Source organism: Girardinichthys multiradiatus, chromosome 21 (genome assembly GCF_021462225.1).
Source record: "Girardinichthys multiradiatus isolate DD_20200921_A chromosome 21, DD_fGirMul_XY1, whole genome shotgun sequence".
Taxonomy (NCBI): domain Eukaryota; kingdom Metazoa; phylum Chordata; class Actinopteri; order Cyprinodontiformes; family Goodeidae; genus Girardinichthys; species Girardinichthys multiradiatus.
Window position 1 is genome coordinate 13,300,421 of NC_061813.1, and position 26,236 is coordinate 13,326,656.

Below are 26,236 nucleotides of genomic sequence, written 5' to 3' on the forward strand. Positions count from 1 at the left end.
CCACATTGTTTTGCATAGTTACTAATCAGAATCAAGGTTACACTTGCACTACTTTACCTTTAAGGGGAAACATCACTTCGAGTTTGTCCCTAAAAGCAAAAGAAATGAGCCAATCGTGGGGGGGGAGATGTTCAGGACCTACCTGTGGCTCATCATCTGAATGAAACCTGAGCTCTTTAACTGCAGGAAGATATCTGGGATCACATCGGCTCGGCTCAGCACGCACTCCAGACAATGAATCTTTAAGATGCCGTGCAGCTTCGGGAGCAGGAGAAACACGTGATTGACGAACCTGAAAGAAAAAAACATATATGATGTATAACCTACTGACAAGAACCACTGATGTTAAAGAGGAAAATGGAGGTAGTGCTGCTCATTTATTCACCCACCGATCCATAAAAGGCGGGAAGTGTTTGGACACTTTGTTCAAGCAAATGATGAACTTGTCATCCAGATCGTTTTTCTTCAGATTCATTATTTTGGTTGCAGCGAGGCTGAAAAGTTCTTGCTGTTGCTGTGACATGACCCCCTCCCCAGAAAACAAGAAAATCACTAAAAACATTCTAATGCCTTCTTTTAAAGGAATAACTAATAAGCCAAAATAAGAAAAAGCTCAGTACATCGACTCTTTCCATTGTGCTCTTCAGGACGAGGCCAATAATTTCAGCTGCAGCTGAGTAGACCTCTTTATATCTGGTGAAGGACACGTTGTTGCTGAGGGACTGGATGTACCTGAAGATGCAAAGCACAGACAGGAACTCAGCAGCATTTAGGCTACAACAAACATGCACCTTAACACGCTCCTTGCCACTTACATTTCCACACATTTTTCTTAGCAGATCAAATAAACACATGAGCAGAGACAGGCTGCGGTCACATATTTCACCTGTCGTATTCAATTCCACACGAAGCACCGTAGGCGGGCAGGTTGTTGGCCAGGATGATTCCCAGCAGCTGGAGTCCAACAGAGTTGTCTTTGCTGTTTGGGTCGGTCCCACAAAAGCGCTCATATATTAGACTAGTGAGGAAAAAAATAAAGAATAAACAAAATTCATTAAAACATGAATGAAAATCCTTTTTTTGAGTAATGTTTCATGTAGATTTACATCATTTTCTATTCAAATTTATTTGTAAAATATTCAAATCTCACATCAAATTTGACCACGATTTAAGCCACACCTAACCATGATATATCCTCTCATATTTGTCAACCTTGAGTTATTTTGGCCTAAAAATACATTACAGTCAACTAACTAAGCATGCAAAGTGTGATCTGTTTACATTTGTGTTACCTGTAAGGCACATGCAGGCAGTCTTTCCAGCACTCTACCAACGTGCGGATGATCTCCAGGTTGTGGCGGAAAACGGCCCTTTTCTGGTGGAAGCTGTGCCTCATCAGGAACTCCAACAGCCGATTGGCAAGGACTTCATCTCTGGGGTTTCCCTGTAACAGCAAACTGACTGAGAGATGGCAACATCCCAAGTCCAACAGCCATTAACAAATCATAGCAATTATATGTGTCTATATATTTTGGACACATGGATCAATTGTGACAGTACTGAAGAATTCAAGTAATATAACCAAGCAATAAAAACAAAATTAAAGATCTTTTAAAATTATTTGTAAAATTTCATAAACAATGCAATTTCCGGTGAGAAATAAATTAGGGCACCTCCACATTTATTCCCACTTAAAATGGCTAAAATTACACTCTGGCACATCACATTAGGTGGAATATGAGAAGAAGGTCCGTACTCAGAATATAGCCTACAAGTGGAAGATATGCCCAGGTCAGGCTATACAAATAAGCTCACCCTGAGAGCAGACCGCAAGATGCTAAAAGAAGTTTCCAAAAATCCTCAAATGTCAACAAGGGACCCACAGCAGGCTTTTGTTGATGTTGACATGAAACTGCATGTCTTAGTGGAAGTGTGCAATTAGGAAACCTTCTATCTAAGAAAATCATGAAGAACAACTTAAAGAGTTCTGGAGGGAAAGCAATGTGGACATAGACCAGGACTTCCTGAATAATGTTCAGTGGACAGCTGATTCTAAGCTTAGCTTTTGGAGGGAAGGCTTTGCTATCTTTTATCTCAGCTAGAAAATACATTTATGATGATTAAAACAAGGGTTATTTTTCTTGTGTACCTGTAATTAATTTAGTTTCATTTTCAGAGAAAATAAAAAAGGGAAAATGTTTAAACAGGAAATATTCATTTTGTAATGACTATGGATTTTAGAAAAAAAATCACTTCAAAGTATTTTAATAAATATATATTTTCAGTGATGACAATTATTGTGCAAGAAGCACTCAATTAAGACATGATCTAATGGCCGTCGTCTGATTTTCTGGACCTAAAACATTTTGCTAACCTTTGGAGTGACCAGACTGGTCCAGGACAGAATTGTGACCACAATATCCACCACCATGAAATGGATCCCCACTCCTCCATTATTTCCAGACACAACGAGCTGCAGCAGGGGCCCGAGCCAGTGCTTGGCATACGGCCGAAACACCTGGAAAATAAAGAATAAACCCACAGATAATGTGTGGAACCGCTGGGTGCTACTGCGAGATGCAGAAGTATTTTTTTACACATTACGTTACAATCACAAACCTTCATGCATTATATTAGGTTTTCATGTGATAGGCCAACACAAAGTAGTGGATGACTATGAAGAGCAAAAATAATGTTACATTGGTTTTAAACAGTTTTTACTAATAAAAACCTAAAAGGTTTGGCATTTTTTTAAATTGTATTTAGCCCCCTTTACTCACATAAAAATCAACCAATTGCAACCAAATGCCTTCAGAAGTGACCTTATTAGCACATAGTGTAAATAAATAAATCCAGATGTTCTGTGAAGGCCTTAAGTTTGTTAGAGAATATTAATGAACAAACAGCATGCAGCATGGTTCAGAGGGGTGTGGTTACTTATGCACAGCTTTGCTGCACTATTACACAAAATCCCAATATAATATACATCACAGTTTGAGGTTGTAACGTCATAAAAAAAACAGGTTCTAGGGGTGTGAATAGTTTTGCAAGGTGCTGTGAAAACAGAAGGATACAAAGAAAGATATTTATCAAAAATATTCCAGATGTAAAGAAAACCAGAGAGGTATTCACCTCCTCTGTGTTGATTATAAGCTTTGAGATGAAGAGTCGAATGTTCAGAGGTGTTGCTGGATTCGCCAGTTTTCCGTGCAGAAACTTCATCCATGGAGGAAGCTCATTAGACATGATTCCCTGTTTCACACAGAGCAAAACGGGCACAAACACAAAGTTCTGTGTTTTTTCAAAGATTACTCATGTTACATTTGGATCCGAGGCCACGGACTTCAGCTAAGCTTGAGCAGGCTTAATGACACTATGCCGACCTGCTCGATGTTCGGGGTTATGTTGCTCCTCTGCATGTGTTGTACCAAAGCCGTCATGGTCGCCATGCATTCATGCTGGTTTAGCTCATCCATTTCCAGATCCACCGTTCCATCCTGGGAAGGACTTCTTTCCTCCTCAGTTTCCTTCACACACAGGAGTTCGAAACAACCACAGTACAGCATTATAATAGATCTGTCATACAACTACGCTTTAAATGAAACATTTAGACCATCTTGTGTTACTGGGATATGTTTTATCAGACAATAAGACGAGGAAACGGCAAACCTTTTTCACCACAGTGCGTTTTTGTCCCTGGGGGTTCTGTGAGCTAAAAGAAAAGCTTTGGACCCCCGTGGAGAAATCAAACTGACTCATCTCCTCACTTAGGCTGCTGTCGGCCATGTAGGACTGGGAGGAAAGATACACGGGCGCCTCTGTGGAAACCACAACGCCATATTTATATTTATTGACCCGTTACAGAGGCAGGCTCTTTTAGGATTCAAACTGTAATTGTGTTGCACCAGGCTAGAACTGGTTAATGTATTTTTTGAAACAATAATGTCATTTGATTTTAAACAACTCTGTGGTAAAACCAGAGATGTTAAGAAACAGTCGGGAGCAAGTTATACCTCCAGTCTCATCACTAACTTCTTTTCGGATCATGAAATATTTCTTCTTCCTCTCAAGTGGGACCTAGAACAAGATGGAAAATATATCACCTAAAGTTGTACACTGCACACACTTTGTTAAATTATTTGAAAAACAGCTTACCTCAATTTCAATGGGAAAACTGTAGGTGCGTTGAACGTCAATGATGTTTTCGAGAATGAACTGGTTCTGGAAAAAAAGACCCCCTAAAAGTTTAGAAAGCTTCTTCAGAATCACAGAACTGTGTTACCTACAGTTCCGGTTTTCCAAAAAGGTTCAACAAGTTTAGAAACAACAAGAAAGTACTACTATATTTAACCATGTGATAAATATTATAAATATTAAGATAAAAATGCCTATTCAAAGGCAACAGACAAACATTCTGGTGACTTTTTGGGGACAGATTTGGACCTGAAACCCTGGGGTGTTGTTGAGAAAATGGAGCAATGAGAGGTCACACATATTCATGTATCAAAAACTCCTGCTTTCCCAAGATAAAAGTTTCCTACAACAGAGGCCTGTACAGCGTCAGGCTTTCAATATCTAACAGCAATGAATAGATGTATCAGAGGACCGACAGATGAGTGGACGGATGGATGGGAAAGGAAATAAAGTCTGGAAATACAGATTTCTACTTACAATACTTAAATTCAACACTTTACTTTCAGTAGGAACAAGGTGCTTTTATTATAGACTGTGTCCAATTCCAAAGTCAACATAGCCTAAGTAACTTGCTCATCTGCGAGTGACTGCTGCTCATGCTGAAAAACATCCACGTTTAATGTTAAATATGCTGCCGTTTCCGGTCACACTTCGTTTTGGTTCTATCTGAGCAAGAAGAAGTCAAATCTTATTCATGATGTGGTCCAACCACAGAAGGTAGTAAGTTTAATTGCCAGGCACTGACCTCCAAGTTGCCAAGCTGGTCTGCATAGGGAAGTGTGAATGTTTGTGGGTGTGGGTGGGTGAATGTGGCTAGGAATTACAGCTGTGGCTCCAGTTTTTCAACCCTCATTGTAAATTAGGTTTATTGGTAAAATGTACAAACTGGCAGCTGTTTGCTAGAAACAAATCAAACAAGAAGAATTTAAATAGTTCAACACAACTTGGAACCTGTGGGCTCCAGGTCCAGAGGTTTCCCAGCAAAGCAGTCCCAGAGCATCACTGAGCCACTGCTATGTTTCACTGTAGGGAGGGTGTTCCTTTCAGTGTGCACTTAATTCTTCCACCTTCTGCTGATCCAAAGTTCTGAAAAATCCTGGTTTTGATTCATTCCCCAAGAACAGAATTCAGAACCACAACCATGGTTATATAGTTGTGAGCCTAGTGGAGCCTACTTTGTTCTTTTGGGTCAGTAGTGGTGTACATGTTCATGTGTAGTGTCTACCGAACCGTAGAAACAGACACCTCCGTGGCTGCTGCCACCAAATCCTATGAGCCGAGGCATTTTATTTACCCCATGCATTCTCTCAGCTGACTTGCAAATACGTTCTCTTATGAAGAAATCCATTCAGAAGGGCTGAATAACTTTGTCCAACTGCTTAATTTAATTTCGTTCAATCTGGATTTTAAAGGATTTTCTAAGATCTGCCTAGTATTCCTTTCACATCTTACACATCACAGCATTACACTGAAGCACAGCAGTACCTTCTCTGGTTTCTCACTAAAAAGGAAGCCCTGGTAGAATTTGGGCTCACTGAAGCTGCAGCTGATGACCGCGATGGCACAGTTGTACGCAGCACAGTGATAGCTTCTCCTGAGTTCAAGCATCTGAGTCTCACCGGCCATGTTCTCCGTGAAGGCTTCGAAACATGACCTGTGTTGCACAGAGCAACCATATTCAGCATTCATTAATGGAGGGAAAAAAACCAACACATTTTTAATTTCAGTTTACTTGATCAAGGTTTTAGACAACTCGTTTCCCTCCGTTTTCTCCAAGCGACAGTAGGCCTGATTGATACGGGACTCCTTGGAGTAAACTTCATCTTTAGGAAGCCGGGAATACAGGAGCTCCATCAGCTTGAAGCAGCCATTCTTCTTCAGCAGCTGTATCTCAAAAGCGGTTTCACTAGACTTGAATAAACAAATACATACATTCAAATTTACCAATTACCCGATTGAGGATCATATAGACGGATAAAAAAAAAGTAATAATTGTAACTTACATGCAAGAGCGAAAAAACTAAATTTAAGCTTTAAGTAACAACAACAGCTGATAAGAAGCGAACCTTTGTGAAACGACTTTGCAGGAAAGCAATAATTTCACAGACGTTTGTCACAAAGAAGTCGCTCAGGGCCTTGGTGCTGCAGTGGGAGGCCAGAGGCAGCAGAACTCTCTCCATCATGGCCTGCAGCATGGAGCTCGCTGGCACGTCACCCTGTTGAATTACCTCATACACCACACAAAGCAGCTGCAGCTGCCGCTCACTGTTTGCTCTTATAAAACAGGGACAAACACAGGAACCAGGATCAGATCTGGAGCTTTCATGTAAAAAAATCTATACTTTTCCAGACTTTTACAGCCATTTCTAAAACATAAAACTCAACAGGTTACTGTGAACTACACTGGTCAGATTTTAAATATGTAACCAGAAAAAAAAAAACAGACTGGAAGGAAGAAAGAACACAAGGAAGGAAATACAGTAAGGGCACAAGTAAAGAAGGGAAGAAAGGAAGGACATAAGGGAGGTGGGACCGGAAGGCCACAAAAACTGAAGGGATGTAGGACAGAAAACAAGGAAAAAAATGGAAGGGCATGAGAAAAGTGAGGAATGAAGGGCACAAGGAATGATTTAGGACATACGAAAGAAAAGAGGGAAGGAAGCAAGAAGGGAAAGAAAGACAAAAGGAATGGCGAGAGTAAGGAAGTGTACAACAATTAAACAAGGAAGAAAGGAAGGACATAAAGACAAGTAAGGAAGAAGTATGGACACAAAGAAGAAATAAATAAAAGAAAAAAAGACATAAGGGAGGAAGGAAGCAAGAAAGGACAATGAAGGAGAAATGCAAAAAAGTAAAAAAGAACACAAGGAAAGAAAAAAGGACAATAGAAATAAAGGAAAGAAAGCAGCAAATGCACAAGGCAGGATGGAAAGATGGACACAAGGAAGGACAGTTGAAAGGACATTAAGGAGACAGAAAGGAGGAGATCCTTCCTGCTCACAGCCATCATCATCCATAACAACCATTAGTAAAAACCTGTATAATGAGTTAATACAACATTAATTTCCCTTGGGTGAATAATAATAATAATAAAGTATGATTTGAATTGAAGGATATGGAAGGGAAGGAAGGATAGAATGTAGGAAGGAAGACTTGAGTCTGTGGAACATCAAGTCACGTAAATAAAGTCTGGAAAGACACTTCTTTTTTTCCATGTCATTTTCTTTTCCCATACTCATCCAGAACAGGAAAATACAAAGATCAGATCCCATACTTTGGTTATACGTCTCCATATTGTAAGGAATCCTGAGGGATGTTGTATAATTTCTGTATAATTCCCTCACATGGAACCCTAGAGTTTCTCCTGCACATTAGTAACTTTCACTAACCTCTTTGCGATTCTTTGGAAACAGGTTTGAAACTGCTCCTCCACGATGTGCCTCCCATCCCGACACAGAACTCCTGCCATCAGTCGGAGCAGCAAAGGACTCTGGGAAAGCTCCAGGGCATCCAGCAACTAAAACATGGACACAGCTTTTATCTTTTTATTTCCCCCCCTTCTGTTATGTTTCAGCACACTTGTATTTAGTCCGCTGCCATCATCGTGGGGCGACATCCCTCATTGGGCATGTGGTCTTGTGTGAAAAATCGTGTTGAGTGGGTTTAAATGTGAGAAAATGAAGGGGAGTCTGTGGAACATCAAGTCACGTAAACATATACTGTATAAACAATCACTGTCTGACTTTAAATCCGACTTAATCTTTCTTGTTTAAGGCCATTTTACGTTTACCAAAATTACGTCTCACTACGGCTGAAGCTAAAAGTGAAACACCTTAATGTTTGATTCATTGTTAAAGTAAAACTTTAAAAGTAAAAAACATCCTAAAACATTAATGATACATCAAACCATGCATGGTTAAAGAAAAAACACCTAACATACGCGCTGTGCAACTTTTCACCCCAGTCATTTTTCTCCAAACTGTAACTTCACCTTCCGGATACAGTCCATGTAGTTGTTGCGGTGCAGCGAGCCCTTGGCGAACTCATCGGACTGCATGGGGAAGTGGGAGGCGACCAGAGTGTCGAGAGCTTTCTGCAGCCCGGCAAGAGGCTCACCTTGGAGCGTTGTGAAGAAAGGCAACACCAACAGGGCCTGACTCTGACGAGATGAGAAGATTCAAACAATTACACTCAGTGTCTGCAGGCTTTAATAAGCATGCTGGAGGAAAAAGAAAAGGTCTGATACCTTGAGATTCAGAGGCAGAGTCATATCAACCAGCAGCACAGTGAAAGTGGAAAACACCTGCTGGAAGGCTTTGTGGTGTACATCAGAGCAAACAGAGGAGTCAATCTAATCAGAGAGAAGATGTTCATTAGGCTACAGTCAAACATGTTCTTCTCTCACTGGACTGTATTACTAGCTTTCTTCAATCCACCTGCAGAAGCTTGGAGAGCAGAAGGAGAGTAGCAGTTTTACTCTCTGCCGTAGATGAGGGTCCCGCCCACCATGACTGCAGACTCGTCCACCGCCTCAGAACTTCTTCCACCAGCTTCTGGCCCTGAGTTTTCCTCACAGAACGTTCTCTAAAGCTGTGGCCCAGCATGCCGTTCAGCAACACGCTCACCTGAGGGATACAGAGAACCCATCTCACTAGCAAGTAGGACTGCGGGATGTGAAGTTTACTGTTCCTACACAGTTTTAGGTCACATTATACATTCTTTTAAATCAAATTTCCAAAGATCTCAGCCCCTTTATTCCAAATATGAAGTTAGTAATTAAAACTGGACTAGATTAGCAAATCTTTGGGGGTGGTATAATTAGTAGGTGGATGTGGGAGAAACAGATGAATGAACTACAAACAGATGGTTAAATCAATGTCCAGAGTACGTCCTTTGTGTAGAGACCCCGAGCACACAGCAGACCGTGAATCAATCATGAAGTACCATGCTGGGATTCTCAGAGGAGGCCTTCATGAGGCGTGGCACTGCGGCTTCCAGATTTCTAAGCAGTTCGCTGTTGATGGTCGTCTGGAAGAGGCTGTAGAAGTACTCGCCGTGGGAGAAGCTTAGAAAGTTGTGGCTGTGACCGCCTGATACTGGCACAGAAAGCATGATGGTGTTCAACAGCAACTCCACCAGCTGCTCACTCTGCAGAAAACCGCATGCGGCACAGTCAGAACATTTAGTTGAGCTGTAGCGTGTTACCAAACGCTACAATGCTTCAGTGTTCGCTTTGAGCTAAAAAGTAGAGCCACCAACCTGTTGGCTTATAGAAAAGGCGAGTTGGAGAAGTCCGTCCGCTGATCTCCTGGTGTTTACGTCCAAGGATGGAAGTGCCTTCCTGTCTCCTCCAGGCGCTATGCCTTTATACACCGTCATCAGAAGCTTGGAGCCAAGAGACTCGCCGTAGGCGGAATCCTTCCAGAGAAACACATGGGATCTTGGGTCATTTACACAAAAGTATTTATACCCCCTGAACAACCAGCAACTACAGTGTGTTTTAATGTGATTTTATGTGATAGACCAAGACAAAGTGGCACATACATGTGAATTGGAAAAAAATATATACATGGATATATGGCTGGATATTAAATTAAGGTCCGGACTTTGACTGGACCATTCTCACGCATGAATATACTTTGATCTAAACCATTCTGTTGTAGCTCTGTGTTTTTAGATATGTTGTCCTGCTGAAAGGTGAACCTCATCCCCAGCCTCAAGTACTTTACAGGATTTTTTCCAGGATTGCCCTGTGTAACTCCGTTTATCTTCTCATCAACTCTGACCAGCTTCCCTGTCCCTGCTGAGAAAAACTAGATCAACAGCATGATGCTGCCACCACCATGCTTCCCATGTGGACGGTGTTTTCAGGGTGATGAGTAGTGTTAGTTTTTAGCCACACATAGGCCAAAAAGCTACATGTTAGCCACATCTGTTCAAACCCTTGAGGCTTTCACAAAATTGCCTTTGAAAATAAATGAAACATTTCAATTCAACTGCATTATTCGACGAATTAGTAAAGAAATTGGCTACACTTGATTTTATTGAGGTGTATCATATTAAAGGGGGGGAAATACATATGGACACATAGAAAACCAGGTATAATTTCCTTCCACTTCACAATGATGTGCTACTTTGTGTTGTTCTGTCACATAAAATCCCAAGAAAATAAACTACAGTTTGAGGTTGTGATCCGGCATTAACACGAGTATGTTTGAGAGGACCTAACTCTGTACAGTAAACCAAGAGTAAGACGAGAGAAATACACCTGGCTCTTTGATGGAGATTCTTACCTGGCTGTGCAGAATGGAGCTAAGGAAGCCAGCTCTGTGGATCTGCTTACAGGAGGAAAGCACCATTTCCGTTTGGTCATGGCGGTTGAGAGTACCCGGGTGGTACAGGTCTACCTCACACAAGTCCTCCACACTACGGTGGCCACAGGGAAAATGATAAAGAAATAGAGACACCAACAGAAGCTTAAGTGATTAAATATAATCTGACACCTATTGATCTTCTCTATAAACGTGGAGTTCCATCACAGCGGAACAAACCTTTTACGAGAGATTTTTGTCCACAAGCTGCTTTCAAGGCGGCTGCGGTAAGGTGAAGCCAACAGAGCCTTGAGCAAAGGCACGCACACCTCTGGTAGGTTTCTCATCACCTCCACGTCAGCCATGTTGAACCCCACAGCGGACGGCTCACACACCGCCGCTGCGGTTAAATCAAAAAACACCGAGCAGAACACATCTTGCTCCAGAAGCTGTGAATAACATCACAGATGTGAAACTTGGAACGCTGGAAATTTCACAATGGAAGCTGTTCTTCTCTGTAACCAAGCATTACCTTCCAGATCCCTTGGTCTCCGTTGTCGAGAATCATGGAGGCGAACTCCAGCAGACGAACAACGATGGTGCACTTGCTGTAGTTGTACTGGTCCACCTCTCTTGGGCTGAAGTGAGACGTCCTCTCGCCGTGAGGGAAACAGCTCTCTGCAGCTGTCAGTCCGTGAACTGCCAGCTCCGTCAGGAAGAAGTGTGTGGCTTTCAGGAAGCTGTGGTCTTTTGAACCAGTGGAGTCTGGCAAAAAATATCGATTAAACTGCTGAACAAAACAAAAAAATTAATAAAAACAACCTATTGTCACATATTTGCACAAAAAGAAATTACCGAGAATGAGCTGAGGCTTGATGATGTGTAGGCGAATGAAGGTGTTGTAGCAGTCCAGAACAGCCAGTAACAGGTCCATCCACTGCAGGGTGGCTCGTACGCTGAAGGGGCCCGTCAGGTCCCTGAGCGTTGGTTGGTAGAGGAGACCCCCACCCTCAAACCGGGAGATCAGGAAATCGATGCCATGATCCTTCAGCAAACCCTCTAACCACTGCGACTGAGATTTCTTTCCTGATTCACACAGCCCGATTAAAATCAGATTCATAACAAGATGAAATTTTATTTTTTAAATCTCAGCAGGAACAACTAAAAGTGTCCTGTTCTCACCTGGGAGGAGGGGAATGAATTCATAGAAGAGCTCCATACATTTGTGGCGACACTCTGTCTGCGGTCGGCCACACTGCTCCAGCAGCCAGATGACCACATCTGACAGACACAGCTTCTCCTCAGCCGGAAAACCCCTGAAGGAGATGCATGCAGCATAGGTGAACTCTAACCTTTAACAGTTGTACCTATCAAATCTACAGGTGACAGAGTAAGGTGTACACAGACTACCAACCTTGGAACGCGTCTCTTTACATTGTGCTGATTGAGACTGGGGGCTTTGTGTTTGATTATTCTCTTCAGATGGTCAATGGCACTGCTGCTCTGCTGCACCGTACCTGGAGATAAAAGCAAGAGGGCTTTGAATTGCTTGACCCAATAAAGATCCTTCAGTTCTAGATTCTCCATTATACAAGGTTCCTAAATATTTCACATTTGAAAAATCTATATGCAAACTCAAATTTTGAAGCTTGTTCAGATATCTGATCATTCTTTTTACCTAGTTGAGTTTTATGTACTGAATGTTCTACAAATCAATAAACAGGACAATGCTGCGGCTGGGCTCCAATCCAGGAGTAGCTGCACTGGTTTATTATTTTTTGGACAAATTAGAAAAATCTCTCCTGTCAAATTTGTAAAACTTATAAATTATCCAACACTAAATACAGATTCTTTAAAGCACTTTGGTTTGGTGTTGGATACCTTAATCCTCTCATTGCAAAAGTTCATAAATTAAGAGTTTCACTGTTTTGTCTGGCACCACACAAGTCTGGTCCAAAACTCCGGTCTAAGAAGATCCTGGGAGCCTGGGAAATGATAAAAGCAAATGCCAGAATTTTCCAGTCTGCATAGCAACCCTGATAATAAAACCTTAACAGCCTGACAAATAATTGTCAAGGCGAATTGGACCGCCTTCAGTTTTTATTGAATTGTGCATCACCTTAATCGTTAGAATCATTGATTTCCACCTGGAGGAGCCTTAAGCTTTCACCAGGCCCGCTTAAATCTTAATATTTTTCAAGCACATCTATCAGATGTTACACTTGAACAAAGTCATGGACTGAGCCATGTCAAATAATGAGGTAAAATAATATATGCCCCAAAAAACACATGTTTTGCACCTTGAGCTCAAGGAACGATGGCATTTTATTCTTTGAATATGACTCAGATTGAATGCAGTTCCAATGCCACTTAATCCTCTATGGATTGTGTCCAATATTTTAAGGAACAGCCAGTCGAGCTGCCTACTAATAAAAGTGGAAGTTGGAAAGGGCAGGTCTACACTTCCTTTTGGATTTCTATCAGGGGTGTTTGGCTTGCCAAATGTAAACAAACCTAACAAAAATAAATACATAAAAAATATTCATGACTGAATCAATGCATCCCACAGAGGTTTTTTCGAGGTTCACCCACAGAAATAAGTTACGTTCAAAGTACCGTAATTTAATTTTTAACAAAATAGATATTTACACTTTCTTGTGCTTCCCAGATTGGTAAGGTGATCATGGCCAGGGTCAGTTTAAGCACTTCTTTATTTATACAAAATAATTAACTTTTGTGCAAGTTTACTTCTAACCTGAAAAGTAACCAGATTGGTTAAGAAATGACAACACAGACAGTATAGAAATATGGAGATTGGAAATAAAAAGTAATACGTCATCTGCATACAGTGAAACTTCATATTTAGTGTGAGCTCTCGAAATGCCCTGAATGCATCGAAAACTAAACCCAATTTATGCCTCATTTAATATGGAAATGTTTTGAAACATCATCTAACATCATTTGAACTGAAACCAAATCCTCCTAATACGTCAAGCAGGTAGCTATATATCCCGTGACTAAAGGTTTTTTTCTGCACAAAGAGAAAAAAGACATTCTTGCTTGTTATCAGGAGGGATGCACAGAACACTAAATAATGCTAGATATTAAAGATGAGATAATTGTTTTTTGCAAATTAGGATGAAACTTGAGATACTTTTGTTGGCTTTGTGGCTTTTTTAGATTTTGTAAAAGACCAACTGTTCCTTACCATATTTGAAATGTTTCAGCAAACTCTTCGCTATGTTTGTCTTTCGTAATAAAGACTAGTCATTTCTAGCCATGGTCCAAAGAAAGTCAGAAGAATTCTTAACCTTTTGGTCTGCACGCACAACACTGTTGTTTTTCTTCAGCAGGGTCAAGGATGTTGGCTGAAGGTGGATGGGGCTAAATACAGGGCAATTCTGGATGAAAACCTGTCGAAGAAGAGACTGGAGACTGCGTTGGAGGTTCACTTTCAAAGTGTTTAAGTGGTATAACTATTTTTGCAAGGAAGTGTATATGTGTAGCAGATGTCATGGAGACCATTTTCAACTAATATAATGATAACGGCATAGTAATGCAAGTAGGTACACCCTCTTGAAGATCAGTCAGTCAGTCATTTTCTACCGATTATTCCATAGTGGGTCGCGGGGAAGCTGGTGCCTATCTCCAGCAGTCTATGGGCGAGAGGCAGGGTACACTCTGGACAGGTCGCCAGTCCGTCGCAGGGCAACACACAAACAACCATGCACACACTCATTCATACACCTAAGGGCAATTTAGAGTGACCAATTAACATACAGGCATGTCTTTGGACTGTGGGAGGAAGCCAGAGTACCCGGTGAGAACCCACACATGCACGGGGAGAACATGCAAACTCCATGCAGAAAGACCCCCGGTCGGGAATCGAACCCAGGACCTTCCTGCTGCAAGGCAACAGTGCTACCAACTGTGCAGCCCCTCGTGAAGATCAATAAACTTCAATTTCGAAAGAACATTTAATCCTGTAATTGGAATACATTTGTGATATCCAAAATAAATAAACAACTAAAAACAATAAATAAAATGGATTATTAAGCCCCTCAAAAAATTTTAATCATTAGGCTCAGACAGGAAAAACAGGCAAAAACTGCTGGGATTTAATGAACAAATGCTGCACAGGCTCAGCGGGCCCTATGCAAATCTGCAGCTACTGTAGTCTGTCAGATTAAACGCTCCAGTGATTGATGACTGTCGGGAAGACAAAGACGGCCCGGTTGTCGTTTTGTTTCCCAGTTGGGAAAACTGCATTGGATCATTATGTTGTAGGTGCAGATGCATGTTTGTTGTTGTCGTGTTTAATTGCTACTGCTTTACAACAAATGCGACACACTGCACAGTGCTCTCACACTGCAGCTGTCGTGTTCGGCTTTGAAACAAATTCTATCTGTGGTTTTCCAAATCTCAACTAGCGTTTCTACGGCTTGCTACTCCTCACGGGGCTCTCATGCTACGCTCAGAGGTACGGATGGAGACCTTGTGCCTGTCAAGTACCTGACGCTAGAGTACACTCCTTCCTATGCTAAGAAAACAAGAAGGGGAGGGGTCACCCAGTATCTTTAGTAGAAAGAGAGTGAGACACAAGGAAAACAAACAAACATGCAAACGGAAATGATCAAGCTCATTTTAATTTATCATACGCTTAATTGAGTTACTGAGCTTATTGACAGGCCTAAACATACCCATGGATCGCTCATCTGAGTGCGCCAGAGCCAGACTTTCAACAAATATGACAAGAACTTCGAAGACGAACTGTTCCACCAAGGAGTTTTCCTCTCTGAAATGATAAAGTAAAAAACAATTGGTGACTCCTAATGAACTACAATGTCAGAAATCAGTGATTGGTGAAACATATATAGGATTCATGCTGCACCTGAACTCTCTGTAGATGCTGTTGAAAGCCAGGGCGGCGCCGAGTCTTTTAAACCCATTAGGGTGCAGAGCCAGGCTGTAAATCCGCTTAAAGAGGGACTTCATGTTGGTGGGGCTCTTCTCCTGCTGCTTGGGGGTGGTTTGTTTAATCGACCACTTGACGAACTCTTCGATGCATCGCCCACAGAAGTCTCTGAGACTGCTGTCCATTGGGTCAATCACACCATCCTAAACACAAGCTTACTTAAGAGTCCTGCACACAGAATTAACCAGAAGCAAACTGCAGAGTCCCAACACTTTACCTACCAGAATGGCCTCTAGAACAGCTACTGTGTCTTGGCTCTCGAACTTCTTGTTGTTTGTGAACCAGTGAATCAGCTGCATGACCAGGGGTTCAAAGAGCTGCCTGGTTACCTGCAGAAGAAATCAGAATTTATAAATCAAAAGGTTTAAATTAAACATAAACCTCTAAGAGAAACAATTATCTGCTTTAAACACATCCCACGACTACATGTTTTCTCATGATGCCTACAAGTATGTTATGACCTTATTCTAAAAGCGTCCATGTACCTGATCAACATCACAGGCCAGACGCAGCAACACAGGAAAGAGCTTTTTGTGCAGCTTGTACATCGGAGGCACTTTGTTCTCCCCCTCCACCATCTGAGCACTTTTCCCAACCATGTAGACCACCAAGCTGTGGAGCAGTTCACAGGCCGCCACCTGAGAAGGCAAATGACTGTAGGGTGATCATCCGTTTCTCTGAATGCGTTGGGAATAATCTATACGACGAGTAAGGAAATACTTTAGTCTGTCGATCACTTGTGGACAACGCCAGTTCGCTGATGCGGGGCAGAAAGGGATCCAGGTAGATCACTGGCTTCATGTCGGCAAACGGCACGGCGAAGCTAAGTCTTTTTTCCGAATCCCAGGCCACGAATTTCTTCATCATTTCTTCCGATGAGACCACTGCAAACAAAAAATAATAATAACATGGTCTCAGCTTGCCATTACAGCACCGGCCACATTTATTGCCCCCTAAAACTAAATACATCCTTCATTGCAGTAGCCCGTTCTCACAGCAAAAATTATGAAGAAAACAATCCAGCCTTTAATAAGAATACATTTATTTGGTGGAATAATGCCATCTTCTCGGGCAGTTGTTTCCAGGGCAACGCCTTTTTCTGTCCTACCATCCCAAACGTGAACATGTAGTTTCCTAAACTCTGCTGGTATTTCAACAGGAACATGTGCTTAGATGAAATCAAGGCTCCTACACATTTTATGAATGTGTAATTTTTCCATTCTTTATAGCCTCATTGCTACAAATATTGTTAAGATATTTCTTAAACAGCCAGGCTTTAAAACTAAAGAGTTTTTCATCATCTAACAGCTAAGCTAGGTTTGACGTGAAATCAACAATTAAGTTCCGTTAGGTACAGTGGAGGGTCTGTGTCTTTCCCAAAAGCCCTGGGAACCCTTGTTAGATTCCCTAGCATTAATAAATGTGTGTGCATTTCCACACAGTGGAGCTAAAACCCGCAGATTTATACTTGATGTTTAAAGCTGTACCAGTCACAAGGTTCCTGTTCAGCTTCCCTCCAAGGTGACCAAGCAGCTTCACCACTCTGAGCCTCAGCATAACCAGAGGAGCATCTTCCTGCACAGAGAAGTTAAAGGATGCTGGATTATGGGATTTTCATCGTTTTCTACATTACTTGAACAAATTTATATTGCATATCGCTAAATAGTTTATGATGTTTTGGAGCAGGGGGATAAATTAAATCAGAGGCACTTTTTTTTCCTACGCATCTCTTACTGTGGAAAGCTGGTTGGATTTCTTCAGGAGCCTTGTCATTACTCTGCTGTATCCTTTGTCTCTTCTTGAAGAAAAAGAGGACATCACCTCCCAGTTGCTTTCGTCTTTGTCTAAACAAAGAAGAATCTGATTTTTGATCTTTTCTTAATACGAGTGATGCACCCACCCAGGTTAAGTGGAAAACCGAAGCACCAAACAAGCCCCCATTAGCGCTTCTTACCGCTGGAGGAGGTGGTTTTCAGGTATCCATCCAGGAGAGGCAGGATGTCGGCATAGCAGGGCTGCATGGTCTCCGGCGGGAGGCAGGAGGACCAGTCCTCGAGAGCGTCTAAGGCTGCGTTTGCCAGAGGAACGTGACTTAGGCCCAACCTGAGAGCCGTCTGGAATGATTCAGGGACAAAAGTCAATGCCTTCAAAACCAGATGCTTTTATTTAAATAAAACAAAACAAAAAAGTAGGAAATACAACAAAGCAATAAAAAAAATGTAAAAAGAAAAAAAAAATGAACAATTAACAAAACAATAACAGAATAAAACACTCAGTAAATTTAAAAAATAAAATAAAAATTCAAAAAAACAAAACAAAAGCAGGACAATTGAAAACCAAAATAAAATGAAGTAACAATGAATAAACTTAAAAGCAAAAAAAAAAACAAAAACAAAACACTAATAAATAAAATGAATAAAAAACAACAAAATAAATTTTTTTTTTAAATAAAGGCCCTAAAAGATCTTATGAGCTTGGACGGAGGAACGCAAGCAGCAAAGGAGGTTTAAAAAAACACCCAGATGATTTCTACATTTCAGAATACACAAGTTGCAACTTTTCACCTATAGTTCTCCTTAACCCCAGATACCTCTCTCAACTATTACCTCCAGAGCTGGACAGTAAGCCTTCATGTCCAGAGCAACAATGTTGTGGTGCAGCGAGAGGACAAAGGTCAAGCAGGAAGCCAGCAACTCATCCTTGTACTGCTTCATCCGGACACACACCTGGAGAGAAACACATGTGCATAAGGGGTCTCAGGCAATGACCCCTGAACAATTATGTGCTCCAAAATGAGAAGATACCTCTTTTCCAAACTTTGAGAAGAGAGCAAAGCAAGCATTTCTAACTGTGTCATCCTGAGGGGACGCCGAGCTTCTCGGACCGACACCCTGATTAAAAGCAGAGTTACATGAATCATTTTACATTGTAAATTAAGCTATGTATGATGTAACGTTTAAAAAGAAGTGTCATTAAGTGTATTTTTTTTAATTCAAAAATTAAAGTTAAATAAAGGAAATGTGACCTGGTAGTACTTGGTCCTCTTGGCGATTTTCATGGCGACGGACAGCAGCTTGTAGAAGCCGCTGACGAGTGGATTCCTTATGGAGTGCAGGATCAGTTCATGGCTCAGGGGAAACATCCAGCAGTGGAAATACTCCACGTGCTTGTTCAGCAGCAACTCGCTGTGGAGGAGAAGAAAACAGAACTCCTCACTACAAATCCACAATGATTACATGTTTAAAGGCTTTAATAAAGTGACGTTTGGGTAATCAAACTACAATGCTGCAGTGAAAATGAAGTGCAGAGCTGTTAGATCCGCTTGATCTGGTCTCTGTACCTGCAGAAGTCAACCAGGTTGATGAAAGCAGTGAAGTCTTTGACCTTATTGGGCAACAGGTGAGCCGTGGGGTCGGACGAGGGCAGGACGTGGGCTGTGTCGTCCGGGGCCTGATCAACACAAAGACAAGCTCCAAGGATTACGGTCGGGACCTCCAGACAGAGAGTTTCAGCATTAATGAGTCATGATGTAGATCCATAAAAAGCTGCCCTCACCTCCTCTCCTGTTGTTATTTTCTGCACAGATAAGTCCAACTTTTCCACAATGCGCAGAATTGACTTGACCAACTCTTCGTACAGAAGACGACTCAAAGAGCCGAGAGCCGCGTTCTGACTTTCAAAAGTGCCGTCTAAGAATCCTGAATCCTGCAGAAAGTGAAACGACACCAAGCATGAAGTTCTGCTGAATACATCCTAGACTGTTTCCATCAACAAGGAGATATTTGGCCAACAGCGTGAAAAGGTCCAACCAATAAATTAAACCTCAAATACAATGTATGTAGATTACAAACTAGCAGATAATTAAATTAAAACTAAACTCCACCTTCAGCTGGTCACAGTCCAGAAGCCCCTTATAGAGAGGGAGGTAATTGGCACTGGAAGGAACTTTCCATTTTCCCGTCCGAACTTCTGAGGATTCAGAGGAACTGTCCTAAGAAAAGAAACAGAAAAAAATGCGTCTTTTGTTTTTGCAGCAAAAAAAAGAATAGGACTGACTGCGGCATTCAGTAATTTAGGTGAATCATATGTGAACAGCATGACTGACCCCAGACGACAAGATGGGTTTTGAACAGACTCGAATCAAACCCTGGTGCACTGAAATAGAAGAAAAAAACATTCTTTATTTCCACTATTATATATCCCCCAAAAAAAAAATCCTCACTCAGAGCAAAGTCTCCTGGAATCAAATTGCTTGTTTTTCTGTACAAACGTGGCAATAAAGCTGATTCTTATTCTGACTGGGTGCACATATACATGCATGCATGTTAATTATGCACAGGTATATGGTTGTATACGGGTAGTACACAACCGGTAAATGGCCTTAAAATAATATCTGCCCGCAGCAACAATAAAGGAGTTGCCACAAATTCTGGTTAATACTGGTTGTGTTCTACGTGTATCAACAAGGTCCTGTTTTCTCTTTATATCAGGACTAAGGTGAAAGATTGCAAGACAGAAGCCTTTTGTTCTAAAGAAAACATCCAGGCCTGGCTGAAACATCCACATTTGCTTGAAAGACGAATGGTCTCATGAACCCGAAGATGAGGCATGTTGGACACAAAAACAATACTGCATGTCCCCAACAGAACACCATACCTACTCTAAAACATGGATGGATGGATGTGAAATAACAGGAGATTAATGCCTTACTTATTCAAATCACATCGACTATTTAAGATGTCGGCCGGTGCATTCTCAACATACCCACAGAGCTGATAAAGCTCCACAGCACTGGTCCTTTGGAGGCCACGGCCACGAAGACCTTCAGGATAGACCTGCTGCAGGCAAACTGCATCCTCTCGCTGTACTGAGGGAAGCTGTCAATCTGCACCACAAGAAGGCGTTCCAACAGTGGGGTATACACTTCTGGAATCTGAACACACAAACCAGACATTTATTTCGGCAAACCTTTCCCTCTGACTTAGTGTGAAGTGTCCTCATGTCTTTACCTTGTCCAGATGAATAAGGACACTAGCTATGGAGTCCAGGAAGCTAGGCAGCTGGTAGAAGCTGTCGTCTTCCCCGTCAGACTCAGTCAGATACATCTGCTTACAGCGCTGAATTAACTCCGTGTACATCAGGTCTACATCTTGGGGGCACACCTTCTTGCACGGCTGTAGAAATAAAGCAGGTGTTACGCTCCTATGGCAAACAGTCACAGCCGCTGCAAGATAAAACGTCGACTAAAATGAAAACAGACAGCAGTTAAAAAGCCAGCAGCTGCATTTATTGAGGTTTAATGTGAAAAGCAGTTGATTTATAAATCAAAGGTCACAATTAACATACAGCTGCGAAGAAGCCATAACCACGTATGGCAATAGACAGCTCCTTGTGCGTCGAGTCCATGGTTTTAATGATGCCGCAGAACTTTTGCATGAAGAACTTCAGCTTGCTTTTGTGCTCCTCAATATTGTCCGCCACCAACAAGGCAACCTGGGAGAAGTTCAGCGTCAGCACAAGCCTTCAGGTAAATCAATCAGAAAAGAAAAGAAGTCCACACGTTATAAGTAGGTGAATGGGGTTGGGATTGGTGGTGTTGTTTAACCTGTTTGAGAAAGGCTTCTAGAGCGCTGTAACTCGTCTTCTTCATTTCGCCATTGATATGGCCGCAGAGCTTACACATGGTCTCAAACAGGTCCCTGTAGTGGTCCATGAGGCAGCTGCTGAACTGGGACGCATGTCTGGCGAACAGCCGGAGCCCGGCTGTCAAAGCAAGACACTCAGAGATATTATTCGAATGTAATAGTTTAAACACTGTTAGGATCTGTTTTGCTTCCAAAAAGGAAACCCTCACCAAATGTGACAGCGTAACGGTTCATTTCCATCTGCAAGAAAAAAAGTCCAAAGGTTTTTAACTACACATCAAGTACAAAGCCTTGCAAAAGTTTTCACACCTCTTGAACTTTCTCACATTTTGTCCTCAATCCCAACCAAATCAATGTTTTATTTCCTTGTGACGAGACCAACAGAAAGCAGCACAGAGCTGTGAAGACGCTAGGGATACGTTTAATCAAACAAATAAATAAATAAAACCGGAAGAAATGGTGGTGGCAGCATTATGCTGTGGGATTACTTTTCTTCAGCAGATACAGGGACTGTATCTCTAAACATGCTCCCTGGGCTACAAACAAGTGGTTTAGATCACAGCATATTTCATGTATTAGAATGGGCTAGTCAAAGTCCAGTCCTAAATCCAATTGATATGGATAAATGGAGTGACTTAAAAATCTGTGTTTGCAGACACTCCACATCCAAGCTGCCTGACTGTCGATGTGCAAAAGCAGGAAGCGACATATACAAAACCCGAAGAAGCTGGAATTACAGTTAAAGACTGCTCTACACCACAAAGTCATTGTTGGTCCTTCTAACAATTTTCAATAAAATACAATGAAAATACTGGTAATAAGATGTCCAAATATGAAAAAGTTCAACAGCGTGTAAACAGCTAAGAAAGTGTATTAATAGAGTCTACTGTGAGACAGTAACCTGGGGAGTGATGGCCTTCAGGGCATATTGAAAGATCTCTTTGGATGTTGCTGGGTCTGCAAGTGAAAACGGATGCAGGTTGAACTATTTTTTTTATCTTGACATAATCAGACGCAACGTAAATATGTTGACCAACACTTCGCCATTTACCTTCTTCCATGGTTTTAGTGAAATTAACCATCAGGGCAGTTATGCCTCGTAAACATCCAGCCACAACAAACAGCCTCGGCTCCTTTGTTGAGGATGTCATCTGACGGGGAACAAAATGAGACTCAATTACAGTAAACTTGTGTGCCAACAACAGATAGCTCATCCCTAAAGTGGTGAGCGCTCAAGATTAGGGCAATCTGTCTCATACTGTCATACACTGCTTATCTTGTTGTGATTTCTAGCACTAAATTAATGGCAGGAACTTGGAATCTGTAAAACCCAACCTGCTCTTTGAGCTCCCCAAGATAGGCCCTGTATAACTTGTCGGAGTTGTTGACCATTTCGCTGGGATGAACCTCTCCCAGAACTCCTAACAACTCATAGATTTTGCCGAGAACTGAGGAGAAAAAAGCAGACAGTATAACAGCCACGTTTTTAAAGCCACAGTAAAATTATTTGAGGTTAACCCTGAGCTCACCCGAGTCGGCTAACTTGCTCCTCTGGCAGAGTTCGCTGTAAAATTTCTCGAATATGTCACCGATTTTAAACTCTGCAGCCACACTGGAGGCCTTGGTTGTTTGAAGAACCTGTAGAGAGGTCAATGAGAGTGACGTCAAAAGATTGACCCCACACTGACATGTTTCACATCATCAAACTCATTTTATACCAGACAAAGATTACCTGAAGAAATACAAAAACTGTTTTTAAACATCCTATAAGGAAAAAAGCTATCCAAACAAACCTGGCCTTATGTAAAAAAAGGATTTGACCCTTCAACCTAATGACTGGTTGTGCCAATGATGGTGGCAACATCTGCCTTCAAGCATAACTGGCAAACAGATTTTTACATTACTGTTGAAGACTTTTAGCCCACTCTTCTTTGCAGAATTGTTTTAATCCATCCACATTCGAAGGGTTATCAACAATGAACTGCCTGTTTAAGGTCAAACCATAGAATCACATCAAATTTAAGCCCAGACTTTCACTAGGCCACTCCAAAACCTTCATGTTGTTTTCCATTTGAGCCATTCGAATATTTACTTGCTGGTGTGCTCTGGGTCATTGTCGCACTGCATAGCTTGTCTTTAATGTCCTTAACCGAACATTCTCCTTCGAGATTTTCTGGCAGAGCAGGAATCATGGTTCCATCAATTAGGGCAAGTCGTTCAGATTCTGAAGCACCAAAGAAGCCTGAGAACATTGCGCTACCGCCTCTATTGTTGACTGAAGATTCAATTTTCTTTCTCTGTAATGCTGTGTCAGCATATCAAGAAGTTCCACTTGTGTCTCATTACCCCAGTAATGAGACACAAGTGGTCACAGTCTCTTTGTTTTTGTTTAATCATGAACTCTGACCTTAACTGGGGTAAGGGAGGTCTGCATTGCTTTAGATGTCGTTCTGAGACCCGGCCAGTCCAAGGAAGATTCCTCACTATTCCACATTTTCTCAGATTACACATGATGTCTCTCATTGGGGGTTCACTTGAGTCCCAAATATTTAGAGGTTCCTTTGTAATCCTTTCCAGGTGGCTGGAATGACTATTCTTAAATTTCATTCAACCAGAGCATGATGTAATGCTGTTGGAGATCTTTAAGCCTACTTCATGTTGTCAGTCAGCTACTATATAAGTGATTTTTTTTCTTTCTACGGGTCAGGCAGGAAACAGGCAACGGCTAGTAAAATAGAATCAAAATCACATAAAATAAATAGGGGAAATTATATTTTCACTTAAGGCCAAGGCTTTTTCCTCTTTAATAAATCAAATAATCAAAACAGCAATTTGTATTTTCTCAGGTAATTTTTTGTCTAATATTAAAGTTTGTTTGATGATCTGAAACAGACAAGTGTTGCAGAAAAATTAAAAAACAAACACCCAAAAAATCAATAAAAACCTGTATAGGGCAAATACTTCTTAACGCTTTTTGTGGTTGAAAAAAAAACAAAAAAAACAAGTTATTCAGTTATTTGTAAACAGTCAAAACTAGCAAATGTGTAACAAAAATAAAGAAAACAACCTTTATAAGCAGCTCCAACAATGGGGTCCTACATTTGGCAACTTTTTCCTTTTTGTACGCACCCATGCACAAGTCCTGCATAAAAAAAAAAAAAACAATGAACAAACTGCTAAGTCACCGTGGTATTGAATTTAATATAACAAATATCCTTTGTCGACAAGCTTACTCTTATGTCCGTGGCATAGGTTTTCTCCCAGCCTTTGACTCGCGGTGATACTTTGTCCAGAAATTTCTCTAAAAATTGCACGATTTCGACCCGGGTGTCCCGCAACTGGAAAAACAAGTTGAACATTTCAGTTGAGTTTGTGACTGTTTAAGGACAGAATCGTGCAAAATGCTCACCTCATCCAACGCCAGGGCCTTCCTGAGGAAGCTGAGCAGTCCATAGTCTTTTGAGAATAACAGTGAAGCCTGAAAAGCTTTGTCAGATGAAGATCAAGTTAATGCAGGTTTCTGTGCTTCTCAAAGAGCAGGCACAACTGTTCCATTTCTGCTATAAAATCGATTTTTAAGATTGAATCAATCTGGCTTTAGCCTTAACTATAAAATTAATCTGCTTTTGGTAAAACACTGTAAGAACAGGATTTATTTATATGGCTGGAAGGTATATGCTTTGCATGGTTTCAACTTCTTAGACTGTTTTGTTCAGAATACCAAGTGGTTAAAGCAACACATTAGGAACTCAGGTGACGTTTTGGCGGCAGATCCTTATGTGATACTGGATAATGAAGGCTTATTAAAGTATTTTATGCACGACGAACTAATAGTCATCTCATTTGCATTAGTTGAGCGCCTTTTTCATGATCATATTTCATGAGGGTCCACAGCTCAAGCATGACTGAGTTCAAACTGTGATTCTCTGAATGGAGTTTGGCGCCGTTTGTTTCTGTGATCATCTGTCTTACCCAGTTCATTCTCGGTGGATGTTAGCATGCACTCCTGTCCCAGATCGCCGATAGTATCGTGACATTTCAGGGCTGCAGAGCGACTGTCTTCGTCTGAAAGGGATTCGTGAAGTTTGAGAAGAAGCCCCTGGATCCCCGAAGCCGGGCTGCTCTGGGAAGACATGGCTCCAGTTACCGGTCCGAGTTGAAACAAGCTGCTAAGAGGTCCGCATTGCTTCAGCTAGCGGCAGAGAAATCAACAAACTGCCAGCGGAGTGGCTTCACTCAAATCCTACACCAGGAAGATGGAGAACAGGATGTCACCTGGGTGATTTTCAAAATAAAAGCCGTGGGAAAATATTTTCTACCCGAGACTAGAGAAAGTTTTTTTTTTTTTTTTTTTATCGGTTCAAGAAGACAAAACAGGTTTTAAACCTCTTTGGAAAGAAACAGTGAACAAACAACATATATGCCACACTAACTTAATTTAGTTTTTTTTGTTTGTTTGTTTGTTTTACCTATTTATAATTTATTGACTTTAATTCCTTTAAAGTACTTCATTTTACGGACTACTTGCTTTACCTAAGCTATTATACATACTATTTTTTACTTTGCTTACTTGCTTAATTTATGCTTCTTACAGTCATATTCATTGAATACGTTCCGATGAGGCTCGCTTGTCAGATTAAAAATACCTTTTGTTTTTTATTGCTCTGGTTTAATATTCTAATCTTAAATGTCGTGTTTAATTAGCTGTTAGTGTAAAATGATCATAATTAACGGAAATAACAGTTTGGAAACATCAGTTTGTGTGTAATCTATATAATCTGTTTTACGTACTGAATTAAGTTGCCATAATAATTAACTTTTCAATAATATTCTAATTTATTGAATGGGTCTGTATTTACTATGTTTAGTGTGCCTAATTAGGTTTACTTACAGTTGTTTAGTTACTGTAAATTACTTTTTACTCATTTATTAATTATAACTATAATAACTAATACCGAAATAACAAATTTATTCACTGAACTTACTATACCTATTTTCATTCATTTAGTTCACATATTTCATCACATTTAAGTTATATTACTTTACTTACAGTGGGGAGAACAAGTATTTAATACACTGCTGATATTGCATGTTTTCTCATTTGCAAAGCA

The 26,236-nt window shown here is 41.1% G+C and overlaps 1 protein-coding gene across 1 annotated transcript in view; it reads right to left on the bottom strand.

Annotated features, from left to right (window-relative positions):
• prkdc (protein kinase, DNA-activated, catalytic subunit) overlaps positions 1-25,368 on the bottom strand; it is a 48,691-nt gene extending 23,323 nt beyond the window's left edge. The window contains exons 1-54 of the mRNA XM_047349938.1: positions 25,098-25,368; positions 24,535-24,611; positions 24,359-24,463; positions 24,193-24,267; positions 22,655-22,763; positions 22,461-22,573; positions 22,177-22,276; positions 22,027-22,082; positions 21,335-21,365; positions 21,086-21,243; positions 20,827-20,973; positions 20,490-20,654; positions 20,245-20,413; positions 19,586-19,635; positions 19,364-19,471; positions 19,036-19,185; positions 18,821-18,930; positions 18,506-18,665; positions 18,285-18,371; positions 18,087-18,206; positions 17,435-17,594; positions 17,215-17,324; positions 16,968-17,055; positions 16,201-16,364; positions 15,966-16,118; positions 15,702-15,809; positions 15,397-15,623; positions 15,206-15,300; positions 11,920-12,022; positions 11,688-11,821; positions 11,361-11,591; positions 11,038-11,270; positions 10,746-10,954; positions 10,488-10,620; positions 9,454-9,612; positions 9,139-9,342; positions 8,631-8,819; positions 8,441-8,545; positions 8,186-8,353; positions 7,584-7,711; positions 6,261-6,468; positions 5,927-6,105; positions 5,680-5,848; positions 4,156-4,221; positions 4,014-4,077; positions 3,670-3,818; positions 3,384-3,527; positions 3,133-3,252; positions 2,375-2,518; positions 1,293-1,444; positions 887-1,018; positions 621-732; positions 390-529; positions 143-292 (exon numbers count right to left, since the gene is read on the bottom strand). Of these exons, the coding sequence (XP_047205894.1) occupies positions 143-292; positions 390-529; positions 621-732; positions 887-1,018; positions 1,293-1,444; positions 2,375-2,518; positions 3,133-3,252; positions 3,384-3,527; positions 3,670-3,818; positions 4,014-4,077; positions 4,156-4,221; positions 5,680-5,848; positions 5,927-6,105; positions 6,261-6,468; positions 7,584-7,711; positions 8,186-8,353; positions 8,441-8,545; positions 8,631-8,819; positions 9,139-9,342; positions 9,454-9,612; positions 10,488-10,620; positions 10,746-10,954; positions 11,038-11,270; positions 11,361-11,591; positions 11,688-11,821; positions 11,920-12,022; positions 15,206-15,300; positions 15,397-15,623; positions 15,702-15,809; positions 15,966-16,118; positions 16,201-16,364; positions 16,968-17,055; positions 17,215-17,324; positions 17,435-17,594; positions 18,087-18,206; positions 18,285-18,371; positions 18,506-18,665; positions 18,821-18,930; positions 19,036-19,185; positions 19,364-19,471; positions 19,586-19,635; positions 20,245-20,413; positions 20,490-20,654; positions 20,827-20,973; positions 21,086-21,243; positions 21,335-21,365; positions 22,027-22,082; positions 22,177-22,276; positions 22,461-22,573; positions 22,655-22,763; positions 24,193-24,267; positions 24,359-24,463; positions 24,535-24,611; positions 25,098-25,260 (7,283 nt within the window). The 5' untranslated portion in view covers positions 25,261-25,368. The remainder of the gene's footprint in view (positions 1-142; positions 293-389; positions 530-620; positions 733-886; positions 1,019-1,292; positions 1,445-2,374; positions 2,519-3,132; positions 3,253-3,383; positions 3,528-3,669; positions 3,819-4,013; positions 4,078-4,155; positions 4,222-5,679; positions 5,849-5,926; positions 6,106-6,260; positions 6,469-7,583; positions 7,712-8,185; positions 8,354-8,440; positions 8,546-8,630; positions 8,820-9,138; positions 9,343-9,453; positions 9,613-10,487; positions 10,621-10,745; positions 10,955-11,037; positions 11,271-11,360; positions 11,592-11,687; positions 11,822-11,919; positions 12,023-15,205; positions 15,301-15,396; positions 15,624-15,701; positions 15,810-15,965; positions 16,119-16,200; positions 16,365-16,967; positions 17,056-17,214; positions 17,325-17,434; positions 17,595-18,086; positions 18,207-18,284; positions 18,372-18,505; positions 18,666-18,820; positions 18,931-19,035; positions 19,186-19,363; positions 19,472-19,585; positions 19,636-20,244; positions 20,414-20,489; positions 20,655-20,826; positions 20,974-21,085; positions 21,244-21,334; positions 21,366-22,026; positions 22,083-22,176; positions 22,277-22,460; positions 22,574-22,654; positions 22,764-24,192; positions 24,268-24,358; positions 24,464-24,534; positions 24,612-25,097) is intronic.
• Between the last annotated feature and the right edge of the window lie 868 nt (positions 25,369-26,236).